At 53.7% G+C, this 27,417-nt stretch overlaps 1 protein-coding gene across 5 annotated transcripts in view; it reads right to left on the bottom strand.

Annotated features, from left to right (window-relative positions):
- Nucleotides 1-2: 2 nt before the first annotated feature.
- Nucleotides 3-27,417, bottom strand: part of SEPTIN5 (septin 5) — a 42,147-nt gene continuing 14,732 nt past the window's right edge. Inside the window, exons 1-11 of one of the 5 annotated variants that reach the window (XM_040080451.2) lie at nt 21,751-21,814; nt 10,504-10,600; nt 9,914-10,000; nt 9,264-9,387; nt 9,025-9,159; nt 8,232-8,349; nt 7,799-7,900; nt 6,836-6,932; nt 5,460-5,595; nt 3,819-3,921; nt 3-3,510 (exon numbers count right to left, since the gene is read on the bottom strand). In XM_040080451.2, the coding sequence (XP_039936385.1) occupies nt 3,454-3,510; nt 3,819-3,921; nt 5,460-5,595; nt 6,836-6,932; nt 7,799-7,900; nt 8,232-8,349; nt 9,025-9,159; nt 9,264-9,387; nt 9,914-10,000; nt 10,504-10,600; nt 21,751-21,765 (1,071 nt within the window). In that variant the 5' untranslated portion in view covers nt 21,766-21,814 and the 3' untranslated portion in view covers nt 3-3,453. Of the gene's footprint in view, nt 3,511-3,818; nt 3,922-5,459; nt 5,596-6,835; nt 6,933-7,798; nt 7,901-8,231; nt 8,350-9,024; nt 9,160-9,263; nt 9,388-9,913; nt 10,001-10,503; nt 10,601-14,918; nt 15,017-15,049; nt 15,368-21,008; nt 21,522-21,750; nt 21,815-27,417 lie in introns of those variants that run through there. The other 4 variants (XM_040080447.2, XM_040080448.2, XM_040080449.1 and 1 more) reach the window with 4 other exon arrangements.

Genomic DNA, 27,417 nt, shown 5'->3' on the forward strand with positions numbered 1-27,417 from the left:
AGTTGGATTTTTGAATGTATTTATTTCACTGATCAATTCAGGTAGTAAACATTAATAATAATAACAATAATCATTTAATAAAATGGATATGTTTAAAAGGTTTCATTTTCTTTGTTCACAATGACAAAAAGTTCAAACAGAAATTTACAAAAAAATATAATTATAATAACCCAACAGATAGACAGGAAACATAGAGCCTAGGAATGGAGCAGGGGTGAGGAAGGTGCATGGCAGGAGCAAGCCAGCATTAAAGCAGAGCAGTTTGTGAGGAGGAGCAGGGAATGCCATGGCAGAGCACCAGGAGCGGGAGCCCCTCCTTCGAGGGGAGGCATGCAAGGATGCAGCAAGGACTGCACAGGCAGGACCAGCACAGCAGTGGCACACAAGGAGTTCATGCCATGGATCCATCCTGTCAGGCACGGGGGCCAGGGTGTACCAACAGCCTCAGCTGCAGCCTGGGATAGCTGTGGAGTGGGACACCATCCCTGCAGACACTCACTCAGCAGGGCAAAGCTTGGCAGAGGCATGGGAATGTGCCAGGGGGTGCAGGGATTGCATGTGAGGCTGTGGAGGGCTGCCTGAGGGGAGGTGGTAATTTACTTTCCTATCCACACTTCTCACTGCCAGAGCCACGTGGCCAAGCTCCCTGTGTTCAGGAGTCTCTTCTCCACTTCCTGTGAGAATTGACGCCACAGTACAACACACTCCTTAAATAAACAGATTCCACCTTCCAGGCCTGAATCTGAACCCCTGATGTCCCCCAAAATCAGTCTCTAATCCCTTTCCAAGCAGTCCCTAAATTCTGGCATTCAGGGCGGGGAACCTCCTACACAGAGACACGATTTCAGTGGTACCACCTCTCTGTAGAAGCCATCTCTGGTGCCTCACTCCTGTGTGTCTTTTCCTAAGTGCAGCTTGAACCATCTTTGCCAGCCGGTAGCCAAAGGCTTCAGCTCTCTGTAGAGGCCTTGTGACCATTGCCTTGATGTAGGAGGCACGTGCACTGAGCTGATGGAGACTTCCCCACCTGGAGGGATGGGCAGAGCCACCCCCAGCAACCCTGTGACCAGGGCACCCTGTGCTTTCAGCAGCACCTCTGTGCACAGCCCAGCATGAAAGGTGTCAGCTGCTCCATGTCCGTGCTAAAGGGAAAAGATCTTTTATCTTCTAGGAATGAATCTGTTTGAAAGAGGAAAATCTCCATGTGGACAGGGCTCATTTGTGAGAGAACATCCTCCTCACCAAGATTAGTGTAAGAAAAGAGGGGACAGCTACTTCAAAATGTTTCCTTTTATGCTAGCACAGACAAAGCCGAGAACTCAGCTGTTCATCTTTTTGGAAAACCTGGAGGAAGCTCCTGTTTCAGGCTACTCCACTGCTCAAGTGAGCACATCATGCAAAGAAGGGTTATACTTCCTCTCAGGTGCCTTGGTCCCTCATTACTGAAGTCAGAATGAATCCTTCTGCTCTCCTGGGATGGCACTGCCACTTACAAGCCCAAAACAGGGGAGCATGGAAAAAAAAACAAACAACCAAACATTGTTGAACACTGCTCTTGCCCAGCTTGCAGAGTTCTGTCAAAGGGCTTCCATTCTTACTTTGTCCTTCCACACAGGGCCAGGGTTTCTCCCCTGCCCCTACAGCCCATGCTCTGGCTAAGCAGAGGCTCTGTACAGTGAATAACTGGAACCAGCCAACCTACTCACCATGTGGACAAACCCTGGCTGGGACTCAGGGAGGAATCAGACAAATGCAGAGCCCAGTAACAGAATGTAGGGCCTGGCTATTCCTGGCCAACACTGTGCTTCCTACCCAGGGAGATCTGCTGGGGAGAGCCAGGGGTGGAGAAGCAGATACAAAAGGGGAAAGGGGACAGAGGAGTTAGCCAAGGAGCAGAAGGGCCCAGCCCATGGCTGCACTCCCTGGAGCCAGAGGGAAGAGCTGAGTGTCTCTCCCTCCAACAGCCCAGACTCCTGTGAGCGTGGCAGTGTTGCTGGCGAGCCCTGCCCGGCACATCACACTGCAGGGCTCTGCTGTGGCTGGACTCGAGTTAAAAATACTGCAGGAAGCAAGGACAGGACAGGAGCTGCTGCCCAAAGAGTGCTTTTATCTCTGCCCAGCAGACCCACCAGCCTTCCCAGCACTAGGGCAGGAAGAGCCAAGAAATAAGGAGGGGGAGAGGGGCTGAGTGCCTGGGGGAAAGGCAGGGGAGCAAGTGCCAAGCCTGCTGGGCTGTGCTGTGCTCAGCCCCACTCGATGACAGCCCACACAGACTGCCTGCAGATCTCGGGTATGGCCTACAGAAACTGCCCCTTCCCCCAGGAGAAGCTGGGAGCCAGCAATGTGCTTGTGGGACTGCAAAGCCTGGGGATAGGGGATGGGTCAGAATTTGGGGTTGGAGTTCAGCCCTAGGGTTTCTACCCCCTCCAAAGCAGTCTTGGCCAAGTGCTCTGGATGCCACAGTGCTTTTCAGAGCAGACATTAAGGAAACACTGCAGCTGCTGAGGAGTGCTATACCAATGAAACACCCTCACCCAGCTATTGCAGGGCCTTAGGGTTCCCCTACCAGTACCTCCAGCCTGCTGTGGGAGGAAACCGTGGCAGAGAAGGTGCTCACTCCCATCACGTCCTTGCAGGCAATAGTCAACAACACAACCTCTCTGCCAGAAAGACGTAAATGAGAACAGTTTTTGTCTAACCAGCCTCGAGGCACTCAGTCTCTTGCTGCTCAGTGCAAATATCCTGGAGTTTCCTTGATAGGAAGAACAAAACCAACCAACTAAACAAAAAACCCATAAAAGCCTGCACAGGATACCAGGCAATCATCAGGGCTCCTGAGCAGGTCAGTGCACACAAACTCCCAGCCCCAGTTCTCCGGGCCAGCACTGTCCCCAGGCTGAGAAGCCCAAGCAGTGCAGATCAAACTCACAGGAGGGTATGGCTGCTTTACAATGCTCGTGCTGGCCCCAGACAAGGGGGACAGGGACAGGGGCACAGCACCTCACTTGGGAGTAAACACTTACGTGCATTGACATAGATACTCTATAATTTGTACACCGGAGAAACCAGGACTTTAAATACCAGAGCATTCCCAAACAAGAGATTAGTACATAGGAAAGGGGGATCTTTTTCTTTTCTTATTTTTTAGGATGCCTTAGAGACATCCCAGGCTAGTTTCTTTTAAAAAAAAAAAAAAAAAAAAAAAAAAAAAAAAGAAATTAAAGAATAATTATTAAAAAAGAAATAAACAACAGTAAACTGTTAAGTGAACAGCCTCCTCCACAATCCAGCTGGTCAAAAAGCCAGCACTGCTGCTAATAAATTAGAGGGTGCGGGTGCAGCTCTTGCCCACAAGTCTCTACACAATAGGAAACCTTTTCTAAACGTTCACAGCTCTTGCCAGGTCTCAGATGGTCACTGGGGGATCCCCTCTGCCCTCCGGGTACCTGCCTCTCACTGATCCTGCATCTGCTGCTGCATCTTCTGCAGCATCTCTTGCATCCGCCGTAACTGCAGGAGACACAGAGGAGAGAGTGAGAAAGGGACCGGTGGATCCACACTGTGGCAGCCCCTTGGAGCTGACAAGGGGATCCCTCAGGGAGTTTAACTCCTGCCTGAGCACAGAGGCACCTGTGTCTGAGGTGGGATGGAGCTGTGTTTCCCGGGCAGAGAAAGCCACAGATTTCACACCCTGTCCCCCACCCCAGGAGCTGACACGGGGACACAGGAGGGGGAAGTGTCAGGGCTGCCTCTATGGGGCAACCCTGGAGAAACTGCTGGGACTTCAGCTCCAACTCCCAGGCAGAAATGGTACTCACCTCCTCATCCTTCATCTTAATCAGCTTCTCTGTCTCGGTGTCTGGAGTTGGGAGAGGCAGGATAGGAATGGGGCTTTCTATCCTGTTGTCCTGAGTCAGCTTGCTAGAGAGACAGAGAGAGGAGGTAGGAGCAGTCACTCGTGGTTCAGGACGACAGGCTGTGCTGTCACCACACAGTGACTGGCACTCCCCATGGCACAGCCACCAGCAAGGCAGCATCACACACCCAGCCAGGTGGAGGGCCACAGGGCAATCCAGCCCAGGGCTGTGGCGTGCATCTGGATGGAGAATGAGACCTCCTGCTCAGGAGGTGGGAGGCATGGGACAGGCACAGCAGCATTGCTCAGAGGGCTGGGGTGCCCGTGACTGCAGGTAGGGGGGCACAGGAAGGAGGTGATTTTCTTTCAAAAGACAGGAGCTGTCAGTGCACGAGGAGGGAACTGTAGTAGCCAAAGAAGTCCGGGCTGAAATTGGAACTTCAACGGCCACTTGCACGTGTTCACCACTTGGAGTCACCACTGGCCCATTACTGAGACAATTCCAGCCTGGGCTCTTAGGATCTCCTGCCAAAACAACTCTAGAAATGGCCCTGTGCTGGTTTTATGAAACTTGCTCACTGGCAAGGAACTAATCATGGCGTGAGAAACTCTACCAAACTGAAGCTTTCTCTAGACATAGCAGCCACTTTTACACTGTGCTCTTCTTTTAATAGACACACAGCCTACCTAAATAGCAGCTGTGACACTGCTCACCCAGCTCTAGCATTTAACATAGTTATTTTGGGACTCCATAGACTTGCTGCTGAAAAAAACAGGCTTGTCTGCTATGCAAAAGTCCTGGGATACAGTGTGTGTCAGGAGAATGTGCCAACCTGCACGTCAGCACACATGCAGGACTGCTCCTGCTGCAGCACAGCCATTCTGCTCTGCAACGTGGCAGCACAGAGCGACCCAGCCAGGGCTGGCAGGAAGTGAAGGGAATGGTTCACAACAGAGGAGCCAAGACCTACATAAACCCAATTTTTTTCACCAGTGTATCAGTCATGGAAGGGAGAAAGAAAAATAGAGGTCTCCAATGAGAGGCCTGTGAGTGTTCTTTCTTCTGTTTTCTCATCATTCTGACTAAAACCACAGAGCATCAAATGCAAAGGGAAGACAAAGCAGAGAAATCTCTGGAGATGTGTTGTCTTACTAATTGCCTGGGCCCCATTGTCTGAGGAACAGCAGCATCCCAAGGGTTGTGTTATTGTTTAGACATAACTGCAGACCACAGAATGCACTCCTGTTCAGCAATGCACACAGCTATCATTCACCAGAGAGACGGTTTATCCCGTTTTACTGGGCTGGATGTATTTCTTCCACTGCTAGAACAGCTCTTCAAAAGAATCTCCAGGCCTATTTCTCTATATCTGCATGGGGAATCCTGAGGCAGGAATGTGGATTCTCAGAAGCATTCCTGCCTTGGGTTCAGGCTGTGGGAAACATGCTTGGATTTGCTATTTTAGTTCCCAGTGCCATTCCTGGAGGCTGCAGCCCAGCAAGTCCCCAGCAGATCCACAGCCTCCTGACAATGAGCTGTAGTGAGAGCAGCCCCAGCTCCACAGAGGGTGACAGACCCCTCCCACCAGAGGTGGGGACCCACCTGGTCATTTGCTGGATGCACTGAGCTCGGTAGTTCTCGTAGTGGACGTCGCAAGTGACGTCCTTCAGGTCGTGCATGTGTGTCCGGATCAGCATGTTCCGCAGCTTCACGAAGTCGCAGTGTGCCTGGTTTTCCACTGTGGGAGCAACGACGGGACAGGGCTTGGATATCACTCCTCACCAGGCCTCTCCAGGGAGCCCCTTCTCAGCTCCTGGACACACACCCTGGACTAAAACCCCACCCCAGGGCTCCTTCCTCATCGTCCCCTGTCCCCCTGGCACATGCCTCCGTGGTGCCCTGCACTTCTCAACGCTGAGGCTGAAGGCACTGTGTTCCCAGGACTCCTTCTGTGTAAGGATTAATTGAGCACATAGAGCACAGCCCTGAGAGAGGATCCCATGTACATGGGATGTCACTTTTATAACCACAGTGAGCACAGCTGCTGCTGGAGGTAAATTGCTTGTCTTATCAGAATTTAGGACTTATCAAAAGGCGCCTGTAGAAAAAATCAACCCCTGAGGGACAAAGTCAAGAGCAGGCAATGGAGAGCTGAAAGAGCTGCTGCTGCCATGGGGAGCCTGGCTCCAGACAGCGCTGTGGGAAGCACTGTGCTGCTGTGATGATCTCCTCTGGCCTCTCTGCAGGGCTGGGGAAAACCAGCTGTATCAGGCACAGGGGTTCACAGAGCTGATCCTACTGCCAAATGCCAGCATCCAACAGGCACAGCCCCCTCTGGAGCCATGGAGGGAGCAGAGCCAATAGCTGGGCAGCCCAAGCAGCCAGCACCAGCCCATGAGTGAACACACAAGCTTTTGGGATCTAAAGCTACAAGGTCTTAAAGCAACAAACCATCAAGGGCAAATCAGCAACAGCAGCAAAAGCCATTCCAGGGTTATTCTGCCTAAGGGCTTTATGAAATTTTTCCCTTTAGAAAGGAAGAAACTTGGAGACAAACACTGTGCATTGGCACAGCCTCCAGCCCAGCAATTCCAGCACTTCCAGGAGCAGCAGCAGAGGAGGGAGTACACGAGTGTTTCTGATTGTTTGGCTGAGGGCAACAGCTTCTTCCCAGAAAATAAACAGGCAATGCCCAGCCTCCCCTGCTTATTAGGAAGCCATGTCCTAGTGCACATTGAAGCTTAGGCATTCATCCACGCACACTGGAGCCTCTCGTCCTCACCTGCAATGGGAGGGTGATTGACATCCCACTAACACAGACCTCCTGAGCCAGTCCTGCTGCCTCCGTCTCTACCTTACCACGTCCCCTGCCATGTGCCCAAGGTGGCACCGGCGGTCCCAGCTCTCCCCTGCTGGAAATGCCTGTGTGTCCTTGCCCCATCCCTGCCTGCCCCTCCTCCCAGTGCTCCCAGGCTTACCTTCCACAATGCCCCAGGGGTAGAGCCGCCCACGGACGCGCTGGCCTTTCGCCTCCACCACGGTGTTACTGCCGATGACGGCAAAGGGAGCGCTCTCCTGGAACGAGAGGCACCGCTGAGCCAGGCCCCGAGCTGCCCACCATCCCTTCAGCAGGGGCCACACTCAGGAACAGCAGAACAGCAGGAGGAAGGTGCTGGTAGGAAAGGCACAGGGACATCCACGTGTGCCACAGAGCAGGGCATCACAACCCAGCTGCAGAGAAAAGCCTGAAGCACTGGGGTCTACAGGCAGCCGAGCTCCCAGCCTGACCTCAGCTGTGTCTCTGCAGGTGCTGCATCCCTTCATTAAGGGGAAGCTCTACAAGGAAGCCAGAGCAAAGAGGCTGGGACACCAAGCAAGTGGGACAATGAGCAGGAATGTACAGGCTGTGCTCCTCTCTGCTCAGAAGGGACTCAAAGCCCCTCGTGCCCCTCTGACAGGAGAAACAAGGCCGTACTGCATGCACACACAGGCTCGGGAGGCGGTGAGGACTGGGCTGCTGGGGCCTCCAGCTATGCCTGTATGATCATGCTGTGTCCCCCAGTGCAGCTAATGTGTCACAGCAGTGCCTAATCACTCACAAATCTCTCCTCCTTGCTGATGGCATCACCCAGAAACAGGTGCTCAGAGCTGCTGTTCAACCCAGCTTTCATCTTAAACACACAGGCTGGGGCAGATGGAGGCAAGACTGACACTGCCTGGAGGGAGAGCAGAAGGGCCGTGGGTTCATGCCACACTTGACTTCACGGCACCAGCAAGGACATCAGCACCTTCTCCAGCCCATCCACCACATGAGCCAAGGCTGCTCCCTGGGCACCAGCAGCACAGGCCCTCAGCACAAGCAGGGCAGCTCTGGCTCCTTCTGGACTCACCCACATACCCGCGAGCCTGAGTCCCCAGGCCCTGCTGAGCGGATTCCTTACCTTCAGCTCTCTGTCTTGCTGCTTGAACTCCTCATCTTCATCAGAGTCACACTCAGGAAACTGGTACACTTTAATGCCAAATTTGTCGATCTCTTCCCGGATCTGTGTCCATGCAAGACAAAACCAAAAGGATGTAAAACTGAACCACACAGAAATGCTGGGTTTATTCTGTTTATGCTACCATGGTTTGCTATAGCCTACAGATGGCAAAAGGATTTGGTGTTTCTTCTACAGTCAGCCTCTCTGCTGACTTCCCTTCCCATGCAGCGCACAGCTGCAGCTGTATGTGCAGAGACTCTGTGTGTGTGTGTATATACGCACACACATAAACACGCTGTACAGACACATAAACACATTTCTCTATCTCCCCTCCCTCCTCAGCTCATCCCTGCCACTACTTCAGGTATAACTCTGTACAGAAAAAGCATCTCACCCTCTCTTTTAGCTTCCGGATCTCGGAGGGGATCAGGCAGTCAGCTTTGGCAATCAGGGGCACAATGTTGACCTTCTCATGCAGAGCCTTCATGAACTCAACATCCACAGGCCTCAGCCTGCAGCAGGGATGAGGGACACTGTTAGCAAAGACACACTGGGCAGCTCCCCCTCCAGCCTCTGTCACTCCCCCAGCACAAAGGGAAAAGGACAGCAGCTTCACAAGAGCCTGCAGGAGCACTGGGACAGCCCTCAGCTAGGGCTGTACCTGCAGGAAAGCTGTGTCCAGTTTTAGCTGCTGAGCGTCTCATACAGACACTGCCTGGGTCTTTTCTCCCCTGCAGGCCAAACACTGCCCAGGCCAGAGCCTGGGGTCTCCCTCCAGCTGTCCTGTGACACAGGCAGCCTACACAGCCCCTTCAGCTGCTCCAGGCTAGGCTGACACATGAGCCAGCAAGGGGCAGGGACTGAAGGCAACTTTAAACTCCCTTTCCTACAATCAGTCCAGCTTAGCTAGATAGAAACATGCAAGTCTGCGTGGCATTATTTCTCCTGAATTTCGAATCAGGCTATAGGGCCTGAGGGAGATCTGCTCTGCCTGTTCACAGGCAGTCTGTCCTGCCAGTGAGGGGAAGGGAGTGCTGTGATGCTTGGCAGAGGGAGAACATCCAGACAGCTCCTCTCCTGTGCCAACAGCCCTGGCAGTGTACAAGCTGCTGCAGGGCAATCCTGGGGCACAAGGGTCTTCCCTCTGGACTGAGTCACCCCCCAGGCCTAGAGTGTGGGGCTCTCACCCGTGCCCAAAGGGAGAGATGAAGTAAAGGCAGCAATGCACTCGGTTGTCCTGGATGTTCTTCCGGTTCAGGCCACTCTCATCACGGAAATACTGTTCAAACTGCTGGTCAATGTAGTCAGTGATGGGCTTCCAGCTGGGAAGGGCAATTCAATCGAAACAAAACCGTCAGTAGTGTCTCCTGTCTCCTAATGACTGTGAGGTCAAGGACAAAAAGGAAGGCAGCAGTGCCCTGCTCACCACTCGGTGTTGTTAACAGCATCTCCAAAGCCCGGTGTGTCCACTATGGTCAGCTTCAGCTTGACACCCTTCTCCTCAATGTCCACCGTGTGCTTGATGATCTCCACTGTCTGGTTGATCCTCTCTTTGAACAGGAGCACATGAGTTAAAGCCAGGCTGTAATGCTGGGGTCCCCATTGCACCCATGACAAGCCAGCTCCCTCTTATCACTGAACACAGGGAGTAACACAGGTTTCAAAACCCCAGATCGTGCTCTAAGGAGCCTCAAGGGGGTGGTACTGCAGGAGGCCAGCAGCAGGCAGACAGACTCCAAGACAGACAAACCTCTGAAGTGCCTGTAGCCCAGCTGCTCCAACAGTTTGTCCAGTCACTGGGGAAGGGGCATCCTTACCACACTCCGCCATCCAAGAACAAAAAACAACTCTCAATATCTCATCCCAAAGGGCTAGTGCTGCTCTGCAGCCCCATCTTCCCTTCAAAGGACAGAAGAGCCCTACAGCCAAACCATTTTTACTCTATTCTAGTGCCTCAGCAGACACAAAGGAGAGCAGAGCCACAGAGGGCTGGGATCCAGCCAAGCTTGTAGCTGCTGCTGAAGCAAGGAACCAAAGTTCTAGTCCTCAGGAGGAGTCCCATTCACCCCAACTTACCCTCTGCATTGAGGAGCTTTCTGTCTTTGTAGAGGTCTGTCAGGAACAGGCTATTCACCAGCGTGGATTTGCCCAGACCCGACTCTCCTAATTGACAGTGCAAAGGGGAGGAGGAAAAAGCAAGCAACGTGACCCACTAATTGACTAACAAATGAAACTCTGAACAAGGCTTTGAATCCTGAGCCAGAGGAAGTGAGAGAGACGAGCTGTCAGGAGCTGTTCATTGGCACTACGTTTTTCCAGCAGTGGAAAGACTTTTGCTGCTAAATGTCTCAATCCTTGTACAAATGTGATTTCCCAGCTCCCTCATTCTCCCTCTACTTCCTTTCCCTTGGTCCCTGTTTGACCCTGCCTTTACCACCCAGAGCAGTCACTGTTGGAGGAAAATCTTGCTCGAGTGTGTTGTGAGGGGTCAGGAGGGTCTGCTCCTCCTGGGGGAACTGCCACGGGCTGGGGAGCAAAGCAAGGACCAGAACAGAGGGAGGGGAGGATCCAGGCACTATGGGAGCCCCTAAGGGAAGTGAGAAGAGCTGTTTCCCTCCACACAGCCACCATGTGGCCCAGCCACCTCCATCCACGGGCAGTCTCACCTGCAACCATCAGGGTGAAGTCGAAACCCTTCTTCACGGATTTCCGGTGGACCTGGTTCGGCAGAGTGGCAAAGCCCACGTACTGCTTCTCATGGTCCTGCGGGGCAGACGGGGATGGCAGCAGGTCAGGGTGCGCCGCTCCTTCTGCCTGAGCCTCGCACGCTGACACGGACTGGGACTCGCACAGCCCCTGGGGCAGGGCCAAGGGCTGGAGGAGAGGCCGGTCCCTGCCCTGGCAGCAGTGGCACACACCTCCTCTCGCTTAGGCACTTGGCCCTTCCCACAGGTGGGCACAAAGGGACAGGTCCCAGGCACAGCCCTGCTTGGCCACGCTCCCTGCAGCTTCCTGGCACAGAGAGCAAAAGGGAGAAGGCACACTCCAGCATTCCCGGCAGAGAGCACAGCCAGGGCTGCTGCTGACAGCCAGCCTTCCTAACAGCTTCATCTGCACAGTCACAGGCTCCCTTCACAGCAGGGTCACCAAGTGCCACCTCCCCCCAGGTCATTTCCACATCCTTCCCACCAGAGGCACGTGTGATGGAGAGCTCTGTAATTGGCATCCCAGGGCTTGCACAGTCCTGAGCCATGTCTAGAGGAAGGTACAGTGGCTCAGCTTCTGCTTGACCTGAGAGGGGATTATTTCTTGCTGTGTCACAGCCACTCCTGGCTGAATAAGAGGAAATCCTGAGTAATCTCTTGTGTTATTTCTGAAGAGACCAAAGTTCAAGGAGCATGGGAAGTGGAAGGATGTGGAAATATTGACACTAGAACTAAGATGATTTTGGTGAGGGTATTACATTTAGTATTACTGGAGTGTTGCCTACCACCCAACCACCCCACAGACACAGCCCCCTGTCACTGAGTGCTCTCTCACAGCACAAAATCCACAGGCATCCCACAAGCATGGCACATGCTCCGTACGAGCACACACTAAGCCATTCACAAATGCCTGAGCTAGACACAGACTCTGTATTTCAACATCACTGAGTATAATCATACCACTGGGATTCACACCACAGATACATCCACGGAGCCAAGAGCTCCTCAAAACTGGCCCTAGCCCCTATTCCATGGATGCCTTCAAGCACATGACTGTTCTCAGTCATTCTCCAGGCACAGCAGGGAACACCTCAATTCTTAAGTTTAACTATCTCCATTCACAGTGTGAGGGCCACACACTCGAAGAAATACAAAATATGATCCAGGCTGCCGAGCTCAGGGCAGTGCTGACTTACACCTATTTCCACACTGCAGGTGGGCAACCTCGCTCCCAAGCAGCTCTCTACAGCTGCATGTGCACCTGTGTGAGAATCCCTGGGCATCCTTAGTCTGACAGACTGCAAAGTTCCACTGGGGACACTGAGCAGGGAAGACACAGAGTCTCCTCCTCCCAATTTATGGCTGCTCTGGAGCTGCCTGCTGAGGTGGAACAGATGTGGCTGATGGCCATCATGGCCCAAGGACCCTGTCCTTTAGCACTGTCACTACCTGCCAGCAATTGAGGTTTGGTTTGAGTCTGAAACTTGATCATTTTAGCCCTGATTGTGGGTTCTGAGCTCCCTCACCTTCCACAGCTGAAGCAATGTTTCACCACCCCACAGTCCAGAAAGGCAGGAAGTGACAGAGAAAATGAAATTAAAGGGGAGAATTAGAGAGCACCCAAAGTGCTCCACTGGCAGCTATACTGACTGATCTAAAAGGCAGTGACATCCTGAGCAGCAGTGCAGTGAGACCCCCGGGTGATGAGCGATGGCAGCTCTGACGAGCTGCATGCAGCAAAGCAATGCCTGCCTGGGGGACACCACGGACTGCCACCCAAAGGGCTCAGCAGAGGGCAAACGAGGTGCACAAAGCAGGGTGAGAAATGTGGTCATGGCAAGGTCACAAAAACAAGGGAGAAAAGACAGCTTCCAGCCTCTGTCTCTCAGTACCAGAGCTGTCTCACAGCTGCTTTGCTTCCTGGTAAAACACATCCCCGAGCACAGCCAAAGTGGACACGTAACAGCCAGCACCTCACAGTAAAGGCCCAGTGTTTCCCAGCAAGTACCACAAATACACAACATACTCCCCTTTTGTGCTTCTGCTGCCCTGATTTTACCAGACTTTGGAAAGAGTACCCTGCTCTCTTCAGTGACTTGACACATGAAATAGTACTATAATGTGCTAGTGAAACCATAGCCGAGGCTTGGGGCGTGTTTCTCGTTTGGTGTTTAACCTGGATGACTAAGGGCTGACACTGGAGACACTGGGGAGCTGCACTCTGGTGCAACTCCACTCTACTTCTTCCAGGTGTAACTGGCTGAACCTGATCCCATTTCTGTCCAGCCCAACCAAGACAGTGTGGATTTGCTGAACCTGTGGTTGCCTCCCCATAGCTCCATGGAATCACGATATTCAAAATGAGCAAATCCCAGTTGGTGCAGGACACTGCCCTTTGCCCATGATTCATGTAGTCAGTTCCCTTGCAGCAAGGAAGGTCAGTGCTGAGTGCAACACCAACAGAAGAGCTTCCCTCACTATGGGGGGCAGCCAGAGCTGTGAGGGGAAAAACCCTGTCCCCAGCCATGTCTCCCTTTGACCTGCCATGGACACACTGCAGAGCCCTTTCAAGGGTGAAAGCAAGAGATGCAAGGTGAGTTGTGAGAAGGGATCCCCTTCTTATAACAGAATGGGATCCCTCTCTCAGGAGCAGCAGTGTGGTCTCTGCACCAGCCTTGACTCGTGGTTCCTCACCTTCGCTTTGAGACACTCAGTGGGTGCTCCTATCCCAGTCACATTCGGGCCCATGACCGGCATGTACCACCACCTCTGCCAGCATGGCAACATCAGCACGGCACTTGAGGAGAGCCCAAGTCGACTCCTGAGCCTGGTGTATGCCTTGCTCAAATCTCTACACCACTCACCACCTCCAGGCACCATCTGCAGAGCAACCCTGCATGGGGCGGGGAGTCCTGGGAGGGCTGCTGACTGAGATGGGGTTTTCTGGGTTATGAAAAGCTAAAAGCTATTCATTAGATGAGCAGCTTGGACGGAGGGAGTTCCTAAATGCATCACAGCCCCGTCCCTGTGCTCTTGACCCTCATAAGGCAGGTCCCATCAAGCTGACAAAAGCCAGGACAGCTGGTTCCTGCACTGCGCTTCCCTTGGCAGCTCCAGCTGTCGGGAAAGGGCCTCAGCCAGCCAAGCCAGCGGCACTCTGGCACAAAGAGCCCCTCTCCCACCGCCTGCTCATGCTGCTGCCTTTGTTCCCGCTGGCATCCTGCTACCACATGCCTGGGAACGTGCCCCACAAACCCCCACAGAGGCCACCAAGAGCTGTGGCCAATCTTTGGGACCCTGTCACAAACCAAAGCACCCCACACCAAGCAAAACACACCCGTACTCCCCTTTGGTACGCTCTTGCTGGTTCACCAGACATTACAGCAATGCATCACATCCTCACATCCTCTAACACCTGGCTGGGGTGGCCAGGGCTCCCCTGGTAGCCAGTGCTCTCCCCGGGAGTTCAAGGCAAGCAACAAAGCCCTGGGTGGGCTCAAGCCCTGCTTCTGTTGGGGGCAGAGAAATATTCAGGATTGCGCAGAGGAGAAGAGATCCTGGTACTGAGGTGTTCACAGGGCTGTCTGCACCTCCAAGTACAGCCTCCATCACCCCTGTCCTTCCCAATTCCCTCCTCACATCTCCAGTGGAAGTGCTGCTTAAACCAACCCAGATCTCACGTGACTTCACCATTCAGCCTGGGGATAAAAGGGGCCTTTGCTGGGTACATTCAAAAGGGCTAAAATTAAACATCACGGGACCACAGCAAATTTGAAGAATAATCCCTATCAAGGTCTGGAGCAAGCTTCAGAAATGATGGAGCTGTGCTAGGACCCTGGCGCCTCCGCCTCTCCAGGGGGCAGGGGCCCTCTCGGTGTCACAGCCTTCAGCAGAGGCATCAGCTCCCTCCCCGGCAGCTCTTCCCTTCCTCCAGCCCTTCCCCTCCGGCCAGGCACGGCCGCCACATCCGCGTCTGCACGAAGCGGCACAGCCCAGCCCTGGAGCACAGGCAGACCCTTCGCTCCCTTTCATTGCACGGAGCTGCATAAATTCATAACACAAACAGCCCCCGGGGCATCTGCCACGGACATCTGCTCCTCGGGCCTGGGGCTGAGCACAGGAGCATCGGCACCGCCACTCGCCCACCAGCATTTGCCGAAGAGAAGGAGCGCGGCGTTAATTAACACAAATCGGGGCGCGTGTGGGCACACACGGCGCCGAGTCCTCCCCGAGCCCCCCCGTGCGCACAAACGCCATTCAGACGGGTGATCCCCGCATCGAAGAACGGCACGAAAAGCTCCGCGCATCTCGCAGCCGCCCACCGCGCCCTCGGGGGAGCTGCTCCCTCCTTTCCGTGCCCACCGTCCCTCCCTTACCGGCGTCTTTCCGCTCCTCTGCTCCTCAGAGGTCTCATCTTGCGCTGCGCGCGTCTTGTCGGGCACCATCCTCCCCCCTCCTGTCCCCGCTGCTCCCCGGCTAGCGCAGCGCTATAAATACATCCCTGTACCTTCAGCTTGCCCGGGTGGCTTCGCTGTGCCTGCGTCCGGGGAGACAGCAGCCGCTCCACCAACCGCTCCTGAATAATGATCGAATCCATAACCGCGGCCGGCAGCACGGACGGACAGCCACCGCGGGCCAAGGGAAAAACCCCAACCCATGTGTTCCCTCCCAGCCTTCGCTAAATCCATGCGGCAGCCCCCCCCGCCTACGCGTGCACACACACGCAGGGCTGGCTCGGCTCGCCCCGGTGCCGAGGCGAGGCGAGGCGAGGAGGAGAGCCGAGGAGAAGCGAGGAGAGGCGAGGAGGCTCCCAGGCAGCTGCCCGGGATTTCCTGCCTCCGCCTGTGCCGCGGGAGGAGCCTGCCAGCGAGGACAGGACAAAGGCCACCGCGGCCGCGGGCCAGGAGCGACGTCTCTCGCCCCGCCAGCGTCCCGCGGGGAGGCTGCGCACGTACCGGATGCTGTCCCTGCCATCAGCCCCACTCCGAGTGACAGATGGGCCTGTTCAGCTGCAGGATTTCTTGCATACCCCGTCTGACGCGGCAGAGACAAAGGTTTGCTGGAGGAAACCTGCTCTCGGCAAAAACGTGCTGCTTCTGGCTGTGTGGGTGAAGGTCTCAAGGGTCCGCAAAGCCCCCAAACAGCAGGGTTCAAATATAACCCCCAGATGGCAGTCCTGGTTGACGTGGATCTGTCCCCACGTGGTGCAGGCTGATTTCTTGTCTAGTCCAGGCTCTGCTGCAGCCTCATCTCTGAATCCAACTGGAAGAGCAGCAGATGAATTCTGGATCTCACAAGCAACCATTCAAGGTCTGAAGACGTTTCAGAATAAGGAGGTATCTGTGTGTTCATTAAGCAGATGAACCCAACCCAACAACAGCCCAGCACACCAAAAAAGTCATTCAGATCTCAAGTCTGGGTTCTGAACCTTTCTATAAACTATGCCTTCTGGCTTTTCTGGGCAGCCATAGAAACTGGGGATTTATATGAAACAGACAAAAAGCTCCTGGTTTCATATAATCACACCATTCTGGAAAGCAGGGGGTTAATACCACAGCATGTATAATGAAGATGACAGGAGATGACAGCACTGGTGCTGCTGGAGGAACCTGTCCCTTGCCCCACGGGTTCCTGAGCAGCTTTCTGCTCCCCAATGGGCAGGACAGGCTGCAGCCATACTCCTGCCTTGCTCTCAGCCACAGCTCCTGCTGCTTCTCTGGGATCTGCAGGGCTCCAGCAGTGACTCCACAGAGTGCCAGACCAGCAGGGCCTGCCCTGGTCACCTTGGGCCACAAGCCACGGCCTCCACCATGTAGCCCAAGTCTGGCTGACACCAGGCTCTGCTCCAAGGTACTAGTCACTATGAGGTTCAGGGGTCTGAAATCTGGGAGCAGCTGTGAGTGTGCAAAGGAAAGAAGAGGGGAAAAACCCCCCAATGTTTTACCTGTGCTGCCATCCTGCAAGCTGACAGAGGGTGAGGTCAGAAGTCACAAGCACAAGGCCCTAAAGGCTGACAAAAATAAATGGAGAACTGGGAAGCACTCCCAGAGCAGGAAAACTGCCATACAACAGCTGTCATACGACACACACAAAACCCTTCTCCAAAACACCCTGCTCCCCCAGCAGCCTCCTTAATTAAACCCACTGGGTTTTGTTTCCAGTTGTTTCTGTGTGTAACAGTCAAGCAGAAGGCCTGGACTGAGATCCAGGTAGGAATTGCCAGTGCTCAGGACATGTCCCTGTTTGGCAGCTCTGCCCTCACTCTGCAGCATTGCTCCATTCCCCAGGGAGCTGACAGCCCTGCATTGGTCTCCCAGCTCAGTGGTAGGTCAGGCCATGCTCATGATGCTTCTTCTTCCTCCTAATCCTTGCTTTCCAGGACTGGGTCTGCAACTGGCACACGACTGAGGGGCAGTGATGGCACCGTGCTGCCTGCCTGGGCAGCAAGAGCAATGGCTGGTGGCACACCCAAGGTGCAGCCAAACCTGCTTGAGATAACAGGAGGTTTCACCAGTCCTTCCGCACCAAAAACCACAATAGCTGCAAGCAAACCCTCTCCAGCCTCCGTGAATTTTCATGGCTTGGAAAACCCTTGTCTGAGAGCCACAGGCCACATGGCCACCAACCACAAGCATCTTCCAAAAGCACATGGAGACACGCTGTGTCCCCACGAGCCCACTGCACCAAATCAGAACATTCTTTTGGGCTGGAATCACAGATGAAGTCAACAATGATTTGGTTGCGAGAAAACCACAGTGTTGCTCATGGCCCCAGGAGCTGTGCTGACAGTGCAGAGAGGAACAAGGAACTACTGTCTCCCGAGTGCCTTGAGCTCTCACACATCACACACGCTCCCAGGGCTGGCAGCAGGGAGGAATTCCAGGCAGAAGGCCATGCCTGATAACTCAGGGAGCAGATCAGGAAAAGAAACAGAAAAGCAGGTCTTGGCTACAGAGATCATCTTAAGACTGAGTGGCCAATGCTATGGCTTCCAAAATGCTGAAGGACAGTCAACTGGTCTCAGCCTCTCCTGTCCCTCCTAGAGATGCTCATCTGGCATCCTCAGAGTCACCAAACCATAAATGACAGACTCGTTTGTGTCCCTCAGATGTGCTGCGTGACACACCCAGGGTTGTTGGCTCGGGCTGATCTGTGTCCAAACCTCCCAAAGACAGCCACGCCAATCTTGTTTTGCCCCTGTCCTTTCTGATCACAATCCTCTTTCCACACAGCCCTTAGGATTGTCTACTGTAAATCCTGGCCTTCTCCTCCAACAAGGAATCTGATGTACACCATCCTTAAAAGAAGGAAAACAGAGGACATCTCGTGTAGTGTGCAGCAGAGCTCAGCAGGGGAAAACTCGGCACCCCCAGATGCAGAACAAATGCAAAGTGTTTTCTTCCACTGGCATCTCTAAGCTCCTCTCGGGGCAGGTGCTCGCAGCAGCAGCTCGGGGATCAAACTGGCTGCAGGATCCCGAGTGTCAGAGCAGACAACCCCAACCTGCCAAACAGTCAGCAAGGGCAACACAGGCATGGGGTGCACCAAGTCCTTCCCACCTCACAGACCAGCTCTTCGTCAAACCGTGGAGGACAGCAGAGAAGTCCTTCACCTGCAGGGGAGATGTTTTCTGGCAGAGATGCTGTGACTTAGGGACTGCAGTGCTCAGGCTCCGTCCTTGGTGAACAACCAGGAGCATGTCATGGAAGGAAAAAACTTCAGCCTGCTCCAGACAGAAGCTCTTGAGCATCACAGAGCCAGGCAACAGGGTCCCAGCAGGGATGGACCCAGCCAGCCTGGCCTGCACGGAAGAGCAGAGAAATTGCACATCCATGGCTTGGCATGGTCAGTCACGTAATAACAGCACTTGTGTTTCTTCCTCTGAAGCAATTAAGCTATTTTCAGAATTCCCCACAGAAGGGAAATTTTCTTTCTGGCTGTTTTCTAGGACGAAGGGAAGGGCAGTTCCAGAGAAGCTGTTTGCTCAAGCTGAACAGGAGTGCAGCAGGCAGCAAATATATTCCCAGCTTGGACCAGGGCAATGGAGGCTGAGGAACCACTGATGTCCTCCATGCAGGTGCATAGCTGGGAACCTCCAGGGCTCAGTTACCACCCTTCTTCTCCTGCTGCCTCCTCTCCCACTATAAGGAACATCAGCGCTGACTTCAGACAGATGAATCTCACGGGTATCGCAAGGTCTGAACTCTGCTGCTCCACCACCGGCAGAGCTGCACACGCCCTGAGGCTCCTGCTGACCTGATCCAACAGAAAAAGCCTTGCTGATCTAAACTCTGATGAATAATTTAACCTCAAACTTGCAAGCAAGGCTCCATGTAAGTGGCTTCTGGGAGCATCAGAGCCCTGATGCTTTAGCCAGGCTTCATCCTGTGATGCTCAGGAAAAAACAAGATACCAGACAAGAAATGCGGAAATCCCAAAGCACAGGATTAATCCCCTGCATGTTCAGTGCCACAAGCACAATCGGCACAGCAGCCAGATCTCATCTTTTCTTTTACCTATCCCACAGGTCAAACTTTTAATTTCCGCTCAAGGATCACTGCTGCTTTGTCACTTAATCCCTCCAGAAATGTATAAAATTCTATTTCAAAGGTATTTATGCTCCCTGCTTCCACTTGAAGTGCCTCGTGCTTCCCAAGAAGCACTGTGTGACTCATGCCATGCCTCCACTTCCAGCTCTTAAAAAAGAGCTACGACCGTAATTCACCTCCAGCTCGTTTAAACTCGTGACTTGCTCTGGAGCGAGTTCACAGAGCTTCTCACACCCAGCTCCTCATTTAGGATAATCTGCACGATATAACCAACTGGGCAGGCTTGGAGCCGGCTGGATGCATTCCAGCAGCCCCTGGGTCGCTGCCCGCTCGTCTCCCCGGGAGGAGCCGCGGTGCGGTACGGGAGCGTTCCGCGGGAGGGCCGCATCCGAGCGGGGAGCGCCCCGGCGGGTTCCCTGGCCAGGGCCGCACGGAAATCACCGCACGGGTCAAACCTGCCGCCCTCGCCGCTTCCTCCCATCGCGAACACATTCCTCAGCACAGGACAGAGGTTTCCAAATTTAGCCCGTTAAGACAGAAGGAGAAAGCAGGTGGTAGCAGGAAGGTCTGCTCCAGCCTCGGCACTACTGCTGATCATCTCTCCCTCCGATTCATCCTCCAGCTCCGCAGCACAAATCAGGCTTAAATAGACGCCCGGCCTCTCAACTCAAAGCTACAGCTGGGAAAACCAGGGAGAGGCAGAGCAGTGCCCTGCCAGCTCTGGGAAGCCAGGAACAACGTTTGGGATACAAACAGGTACACGTTGCTCTGGGGCACAGAAGCTGGCTGGGCTGAGAGCGGTTTGGTGGAAGAGGATGGAAAATAATGGTGGATTTGTCCTCTGCAATGGAAAGGCACTGCTTCTTCCAGCTCTCAGGTTCTCCATCCAAATGACAAGAACATCACTTGTTGGAAGTTCTCGATGCATGTTAACACACATGGATAGGAAAAGGTCAGTGACAGGATCCTACAGAAGATGCAGTTTACGTTACAGGTAGTGGTCCCAATCCTGCGATCCTTACTCACCGAGTAGTCCCTTTGAAACAGAGACGACTGCTCACATGAGTAAGGGATGCAGGATCAGGCCTGTCTACCAAAGAGGCTGAATCCTGACCTGGAGAGGACATCACGGCCTCTGAGCATTGTGAGACACCTACGCCTGGTCCAGCAGGAGCTAATCCAAGGGCATCCCAGGGGAAGACAGTCCAGGCTGGGACACCACACCTGCAAACAGCACACTGAGCACACACCATGGAGAGCAAGGCAGTGGACAGCAAAGACGTTCCACTCAAGCAGAAATTCTCCTGATTCATTCCTAATTCACCCATCTCGTGGATACTCCCACGTCTGCAAGGAGATCTTTCTTAACCCTGCTGTCCTCCCAGCAGGCTCCTGAAAACCTTACTGGGAGAATGAAAGCCAACTGTCTTGGAAGAACTCCTAACCTCTATCTTCCAGCTACAATTAACATAACTTTAGGAGTAGCTGATGCCCAAAAGAGAGGAAAATGAGCCCACTCAGCTCACCAAATAATTTTAGACTTCATTAATTAAGGGGGAAAAGGCAGCTTGCTAAAGCAACCTTCAGTTCTGGGAGGCACGAAAAGCTGGCCTCAGACTGTGTGAGCAATAACCCCAAAAAGCTCTGGAGAACAAAGAGGCAGAGGCACCTTCTTCCTAGGGGGTCTCCTGCAGTTCTTCCAACAAGGACTCAAATACCCAGGCTCCAGCCACATACCCTCCCTCCCTGCTGTCAGCTGCCTCTGCACACTCAGTAACATGAAGCAGAGTCCTTGTGCACCTCGAGACAGCAGAGGCAAGCAGGGACCTTCCCCTTCCTTCCCACCCTCACCCCTGGGCTTGCAGCCCCAGCCCAGTTGACCGAGATGAGGCTGCTGAGAGGGGGCCACGCACTCACCTCCTTCCTTTGCAGCAGCACAGCTCTGCCTGAGCTCCAGCCCCATCTCCACACAACACAGCCGTACCTGGCTGGGAAGCGCTGTGCCTCGGAGCCTAGCGCGGGCCAGTGTTCCTGGGGACAGCAGCTGTGTGCTTCCAGTCTCCCCCAGCTCGCTGTGATGTGTGCTGGACCATCTGCTATCCCAGAGGGAACCCCCAGGAGCCCGTTCCCAGCCCCACCATAAAAACACTCTGTGCAAACGTCACTGCCCACATCAGTCTGCTCAGGGCTGGGCCCTGTGTTGGGACCAGCATCTGTCTTTGCAGATGGATAATTAGATTCCCTTTCCGTTTCCTTCCCCCTCCTGATGGTTTCTCTGGCTGGCAGTTCCCCCGCAGCCCTGCACAATCCAGCAGCATTAGTCAGAGGGAAATTCTGCTCCCTTCCTCCCCAGGATGTTGTTCTTGGTTCAATATGAACAGCAGAATGAACTGCACGATGATTTGAGTGCTTCATTGCAGTAGCATTTGTCCTTTTCAGCCTGGCAAACACAGGCTTCCCTCCCATAGCTTCACCCTGCTCCTTTTCCCCAGGTGACACAGAAATCACAGCGTGAATGCAATGAGTGTGATGTTGGCAACTGGAAGCAATTAGCTAATCAGCAGGAAAATGCAATCAGCTGGGCTGGAGTTGCAGCACACCTCCATTTATGAGCAGTGGTGCCAAACACTCCTTTTGGGCAGGGCCTAAAGAAGCATACCTGATTCTCAGCCATGGTGTGAGGTGCTCTCAGAAAAAGATCATAACACCCTCCTGCAGGAAACCTGAGGAAGAGATGGAGCAATGATGAAATTGGGGTAATTGAACACAGAGCTGTATCTCAGAGCTTCCAGAGAAGGAGAGGATTGTGTGCCCAGATGAAGTATCCAAAGAGAGCCTCACTGAGCAGACAAGATTGTCTGTCCTCCCCTGCCACTAAGAAGTGGCTTTCTGGGAAGCAGTACTGAAACCTGATGGTTGCACAAGCATCCTCAGGACCGGCAGAGATGCACTGACACATCAGTTCCACCTGACAGAGAAGACTTATCCTGCTGGCATCCACAACTTTCCCAGAGTTTCCCCCTCACAGGAGATATACAGACTGAAGCTTTCAGAGACAATCTGTCAATTCTGTCCTCTTGTACCTTGTGACATCCCGTGTTCTCCATGGACAATGTCCTGAATCCACTCAAAGCACAGAGCTTATAGCCCTCCAGTGCAAACCATCGAGATTTCCAGGAGCTCCACATCCCTGCCTGGCCTTGGGAGCTGCTATTCTGCACCTGGCTGCAAAAACCAAACTGCTGCCTGCTCCATGCGAGGGGCTTTGAAACGCCTTTCAGCAGATCCCAGGAGCCTGCAGCCAACTCTCTGCCCCGTGATCTGTGCCAGCCCACTGCTGGCTGCCCACCGAGAGCTGGATGGAGCGTTACCCAGTGGTGCCAGGCTCGCAGCCACGAGGCTGCAGAGACCCTGCAGGGTTCGAGCAGCCAGCGCCTCTGGCACCGTTAGCGGCCCGGCCGGGCTTCCTGGGGCTGGCACACACCGGTGCCCACACCGGATCACGGCGCAGCGAGGCGCGGCTGCCCGAGGGGGTCCCAGCACAGCTGTGTTGTGGGCCACTGGCACAGCTGTGGGACCAGCCAGGCAGATACGGAGCCTGGCAGTTTGCTGTGTGAATGAAAGAGAAAAGGTAAGGGCAGCAAGGCAGCTGGGGACCAGCATTGTTCCCCACTTGCCTGTGCTTGTGCAGCCATCCAGCATTCAGAGTGGCTCCTTGTACCCTGCCATCGCAGACACTGAGGCCGTGCCTGGGGGGCAGCTGTCAGAATAATCAAAAACAGAATCAAGAAATGCTTTCCAACACCTCTCTCTCCCCTTCTCCATCACCTGCTTGCTCCAGCAAACACCAAGCCTGGTTACACCTCTGCTGCACAACTCACCGCTTCCCTGTGCCCTGCAGTGTGACTGGAGATTCACATTTTATGTGATGATGGGAGAAAACTTCAAGTCACTGAACATCTAAATCAAACTGTGCTGTCAAAGGAAATTTAAATAAAGTTTCTTCCAAGCTTAAGAGTAATAGTAACTGCTGAGTGTTGCTTTTCCTTATCAGGGAGATGTTGACCAGTATGGCAAAAATAAGACTAGTTAGTCTGAGTTTATAGTGAAACAGAACAAAGAACCTTAGATGAAGAAATATCTGGCTCAGAGTCTCAGCAGAGACTGTGTTAGATACTAGAGGGCTCCCCATGCCTTTCCATAAAACAGAAGTGAATTGCAAGGTGTGGAACCCACAGTAAGGATGACCACACAGACCATTTACCAGGACTGGTGGACACTGACAGGTCCTGGTGGCTCTGCAGTACCCAGATGAACTCCCTGCCTGAGGCTGCTGCAGGACACAGCACAGCTGGCCAGGCTGGGGGTCAGCCCAGCAATGGCACCCCAGCACTGAGCCAGGAGCCCAGCACAGCCCACCAGCACAGCAGCCTTGTCTGCTTCAGTCCAGCCCCAGACTTCATTAGCAGTTTTGCAGCAGTGAGAGATTCCTGCTAACCGCTGAGATGGAGCCATCTGTTTCCATTTACGTGCTGGCTCACAGGAGCAGCTACACAGCAAAAGGGCTCCAGAGAGGGTTTGCTCTCCTGAGCACGCAGGGAGTGAACAGCCAGCCAGTTGGGACAGAGGCTGAATTCACCCTCCTCAGTGACCTCATACCTCCCTTCTGCAAAATTAACACCTGGGAGGCACTGCAGCCTCCCCCTTTGATTTTGTGACCGAGCTCCATCATTAATCCACCTACAGGCCACTTCCCTGAAGGCACAGAGGACTTGCTCCCAAGCACAGCTACACCAAATTACTGCTCTGCATGGCAGCAGAGGAGGGGTTGATAAAGCTGTTCCCACATCTCTTGGCCTGCCCTCTCAAATCCGAAAGGAATCTGCCCCTGATAAGCCAGGATCCCCAAATTAACAGCCACCACGCCCTGGGGTTTTTTTCTATATCTGGGTTCTGCACAAATAATGCTATGCAAAGAAATCTTTACCCAGACACCTTCTCCATGCATTCATTTTTATGCACATGCTGCTTGGGCCAACCACGTACCCCACTGCCCCACAAAAGAGCAAAACGTGCTAGTGATGCCTGTGCAGCACAAAAGCACAGAGTGGGGATGAAAATGGAGAGTCTAGGCAGCTTCCAAAAAAGGGAGAAGAGGAAAGGGATAAAAACTGGGGACACCCTGTGTGGGAAGGGCTATGGAAGCATTGGTCCCGTCTGGCAGCTGAACTTTGGGAGCACTTTGCCACCTTGCTTTACCAGTCACACCTGCTTGGGAGGGAAAATAGTCTTCTTGCTCAACAGGAGGTTTCATACTATAAAACAGATTGCTTAATTCTTGGCAGTTTGTGTTCGGCAGCTACCCTTTTCCTGTGCTTGCTGCTTCCTCTCTGAGTACACATTTTTTCAGAGCCAGAAGAGACATTATGCTCCTCTCAGCCTGCCCATGGGCCCTGCAATTCCCCTCAGAGATTCTTCCCATTGGAAGATCTGGTGCCTGTGGTGGACTCACGATAACAGCAGAGAGCAGCAGAACATATACTAAGTTCTCCTTTCCGTTGCAACAAAATCTTTCTAGTCTTGACTGGAGAAAGCAGAACTGAGTGTTCCTGGAGAACACTGCTCTTAGGTGAGAAAGGATGGAATATCTGGACACAGCATGAATGAAACACAGCGACAGTAACACCCTGTGATACTGCAGTAGCAGCAATTGGCTGAACAAAACTGCCACAAAACCAAAATCCTAAAGCATCCTACACAGTTTTGTGGAGGGATCCTTCCCAACATGAACTTGTCTTACTGCTCCAATCCCATCACCAGCTTCTCTGCCCCATTGTGTTTTTGATTATCCCACCTCCAACCACACCCCTCTGGAGAGGGCAGTTCTGGATCTCTTGGCAGGCACCACCATGCTCAGCCCCCCAATAACACAGCACTGATGCTGCAGCCAGAGGCGGGAGAGCAGCCAGGCCTCAGGTCCATTCTCAGTGGCTGGAAAAGAGCTTTCTCTAAAGTGTATCCTCCTGTAAAGTGTATCCTCCTAAAGTGTAGCTCATGTGTCTGGTGCAACAGCCCGAGCACAGGAGCTTCCCTTGCTTCTGCAATCTGCCTTTGCTTTGCTATCACATATTGTCAAGCTGTCCCACTCAGCACACCTCCGCTGAAATCTTCCCAGGACACATTTCTCCTCAAAGCTCCAGGCAGAGTGACATTGCCATCCTGGTCCACTACAGCCCTGTCCCAGCCACCCTGAGGCCACTCCCGGGGACTTAACACGCTGCAGAGAGCGCACACAGCTCCGGGCCACAGAGCACAGGGCTGCTGAACCTGAGAGAGCAGGGGAGCCCTGCCTCCTGCAGCCCCAGCCCACCGGGCAAAGCCGTGCTCAGGCAAGCCAAGACCTCCCCGGTGAAGGAAGAACAGTGACCCTGCCCCGAATGAGGGGAGGCCCTGAGCAGCCAGCAGGGCTGGGCACGGAGCCCTGGGTTACCGTCCCAGCTCCAGGGCTGACAAACCTCCCAGCAGAGGCAGCGCCTCGCACAAAGCCTCTTTTGTTCCTGGCACACGAGCCCGCTGCAGGCTGCCGCCGGGACACATCTTTATTGTGCCCTCCTGACTTCAGCAGCAGGCAAGGCTTGGGGATAATGGTCCCTTTCTGGATGCTGCTGGGGCTCACACACACAGGCTGCAGATGCAGGGGGCTGCCGGGGTCCTGAGCCCTGCCAGGCAGCCGTCACCACTGAGAGCAGCACACACCTCTCCTGCGGCTCCACTGACCCAAACTCCTTCTCACAGACATGGCAGAGCTCCTCTGTAACCCAGCCGGCACCTGTCACCTGTCACTGCACCTCAGTGTCATGGGCACAGCTGTGGGATGATGAGCAGAGGGCGAAAAAGGGGCATTTTTAACACAAAATACCTGTGTGTCCACACACTTTGAGATTGCTTCATCACGTACAGGCACAGAGACAATTCTGAGGCAGGAAGGAGGAGAGTCTGCAAACTCTTGTCCTCACTGTGACATGGTCACAACAGGATTCATTTTCAGTCCCTGCTCCCAGTGCAACAGGGAAGAGGGCCAGGGGGGCTGGAGAAAGCCTCTTGCTAGATCTCAAGAATGGTTAAACTCGCCCTGTTTAGCAGTGGTGGGAGGGGAATTTATATCCAAGCAGGAGTCTTGGTGCCACCTGGGACAAGGCCAAGAGAAAAGCAAATTCTTCCAGTCAATTCATCCCCCTCCAACACTGCCTATCCAGCTACAGGGAGTTTCTGCAGCCGCACAGCCACAGAGACATGAGAAAAGTCTGCTTTTATTTTCCCAGCCATAGCCTACCACAGCCCAGCATCTCTTCAACTGCAGCTGGAGCCAGAAGACAGCTAAGCTTAAGGGGAAGTGGCTGGACACCCCCACACAGCTTGTGAGACAGCACTTGGAAGCTGTCCTTATTGAAAAACAGGGATATTTACTGAAGTCCAGAGCTGCATCTGGCAGACCAGCTCCAGCATCCAGGATAGAGCTGGGCTTGCTGGACACCAGCAGAGTCCAAGGGCTCCAGGCTCCATCTGTGCAACAGAAAATCTTGGCCACCTCAAAATAGCAGACATTGAGGCAGGAGGAAGGGCCTTTTGCCATGTCAGGAAGCAGAATTATCTGGTAGTTTCTGCAAGTAGCATCTGTTGTCTCATGTGCTCCTCATCACTATCTGGACCTGCAGCTGACACCCCAACTGGCTCCCACCCCATGCTCCAGATCCTCAGATCTCCCAGATTTCTCACTGACATCTTGGGTCCTAAAAAGCAAAGCCTCCAGGAGGGCTCTGATCCCCTTCTCTGCTGATCCACAGGGTCCTCAGATTCAAAGAATGCAGCAGGGCCTCTTCCATCCATGTACATACCTTCAGCACCTTTCCACACGGCACATGATCACACTTTGCATGTTTTCCAGCTGGGCACAGCTCAGCACCCTGCAGGACAGGGCTGGACCTTTCATCCAGAACTGCTCTGATATGTGACCTGTCCAGCTGTGTTCTTCCAGACTCTGCTTCTCCTTCCTACTCACCCCGACTCTAGCATGAAGAAAGATGACAACAGAAAGATAAAACCCCCCCAGCCATTACCCACTTCCCACCCCCTTGCACAGCTGTTCACCACTGGGCAGGAGGCACAGGGCTCTCCTGGAGCCTCAGCCCCTCGCCTGCAGCGTTCAAAGAGCATCATGAGCTCTGGCTGGGGCCTCCAAACACTGCTCCACCTCAGAGCTGGAGACGGATGAGGTCACCTCCAGTCTGAAATCACTTCCGTTCTCAAACTGCTCCCAAGACTGTGC

This window comes from Hirundo rustica, chromosome 17 (assembly GCF_015227805.2).
Source record: "Hirundo rustica isolate bHirRus1 chromosome 17, bHirRus1.pri.v3, whole genome shotgun sequence".
In the NCBI taxonomy this organism is placed as follows: domain Eukaryota; kingdom Metazoa; phylum Chordata; class Aves; order Passeriformes; family Hirundinidae; genus Hirundo; species Hirundo rustica.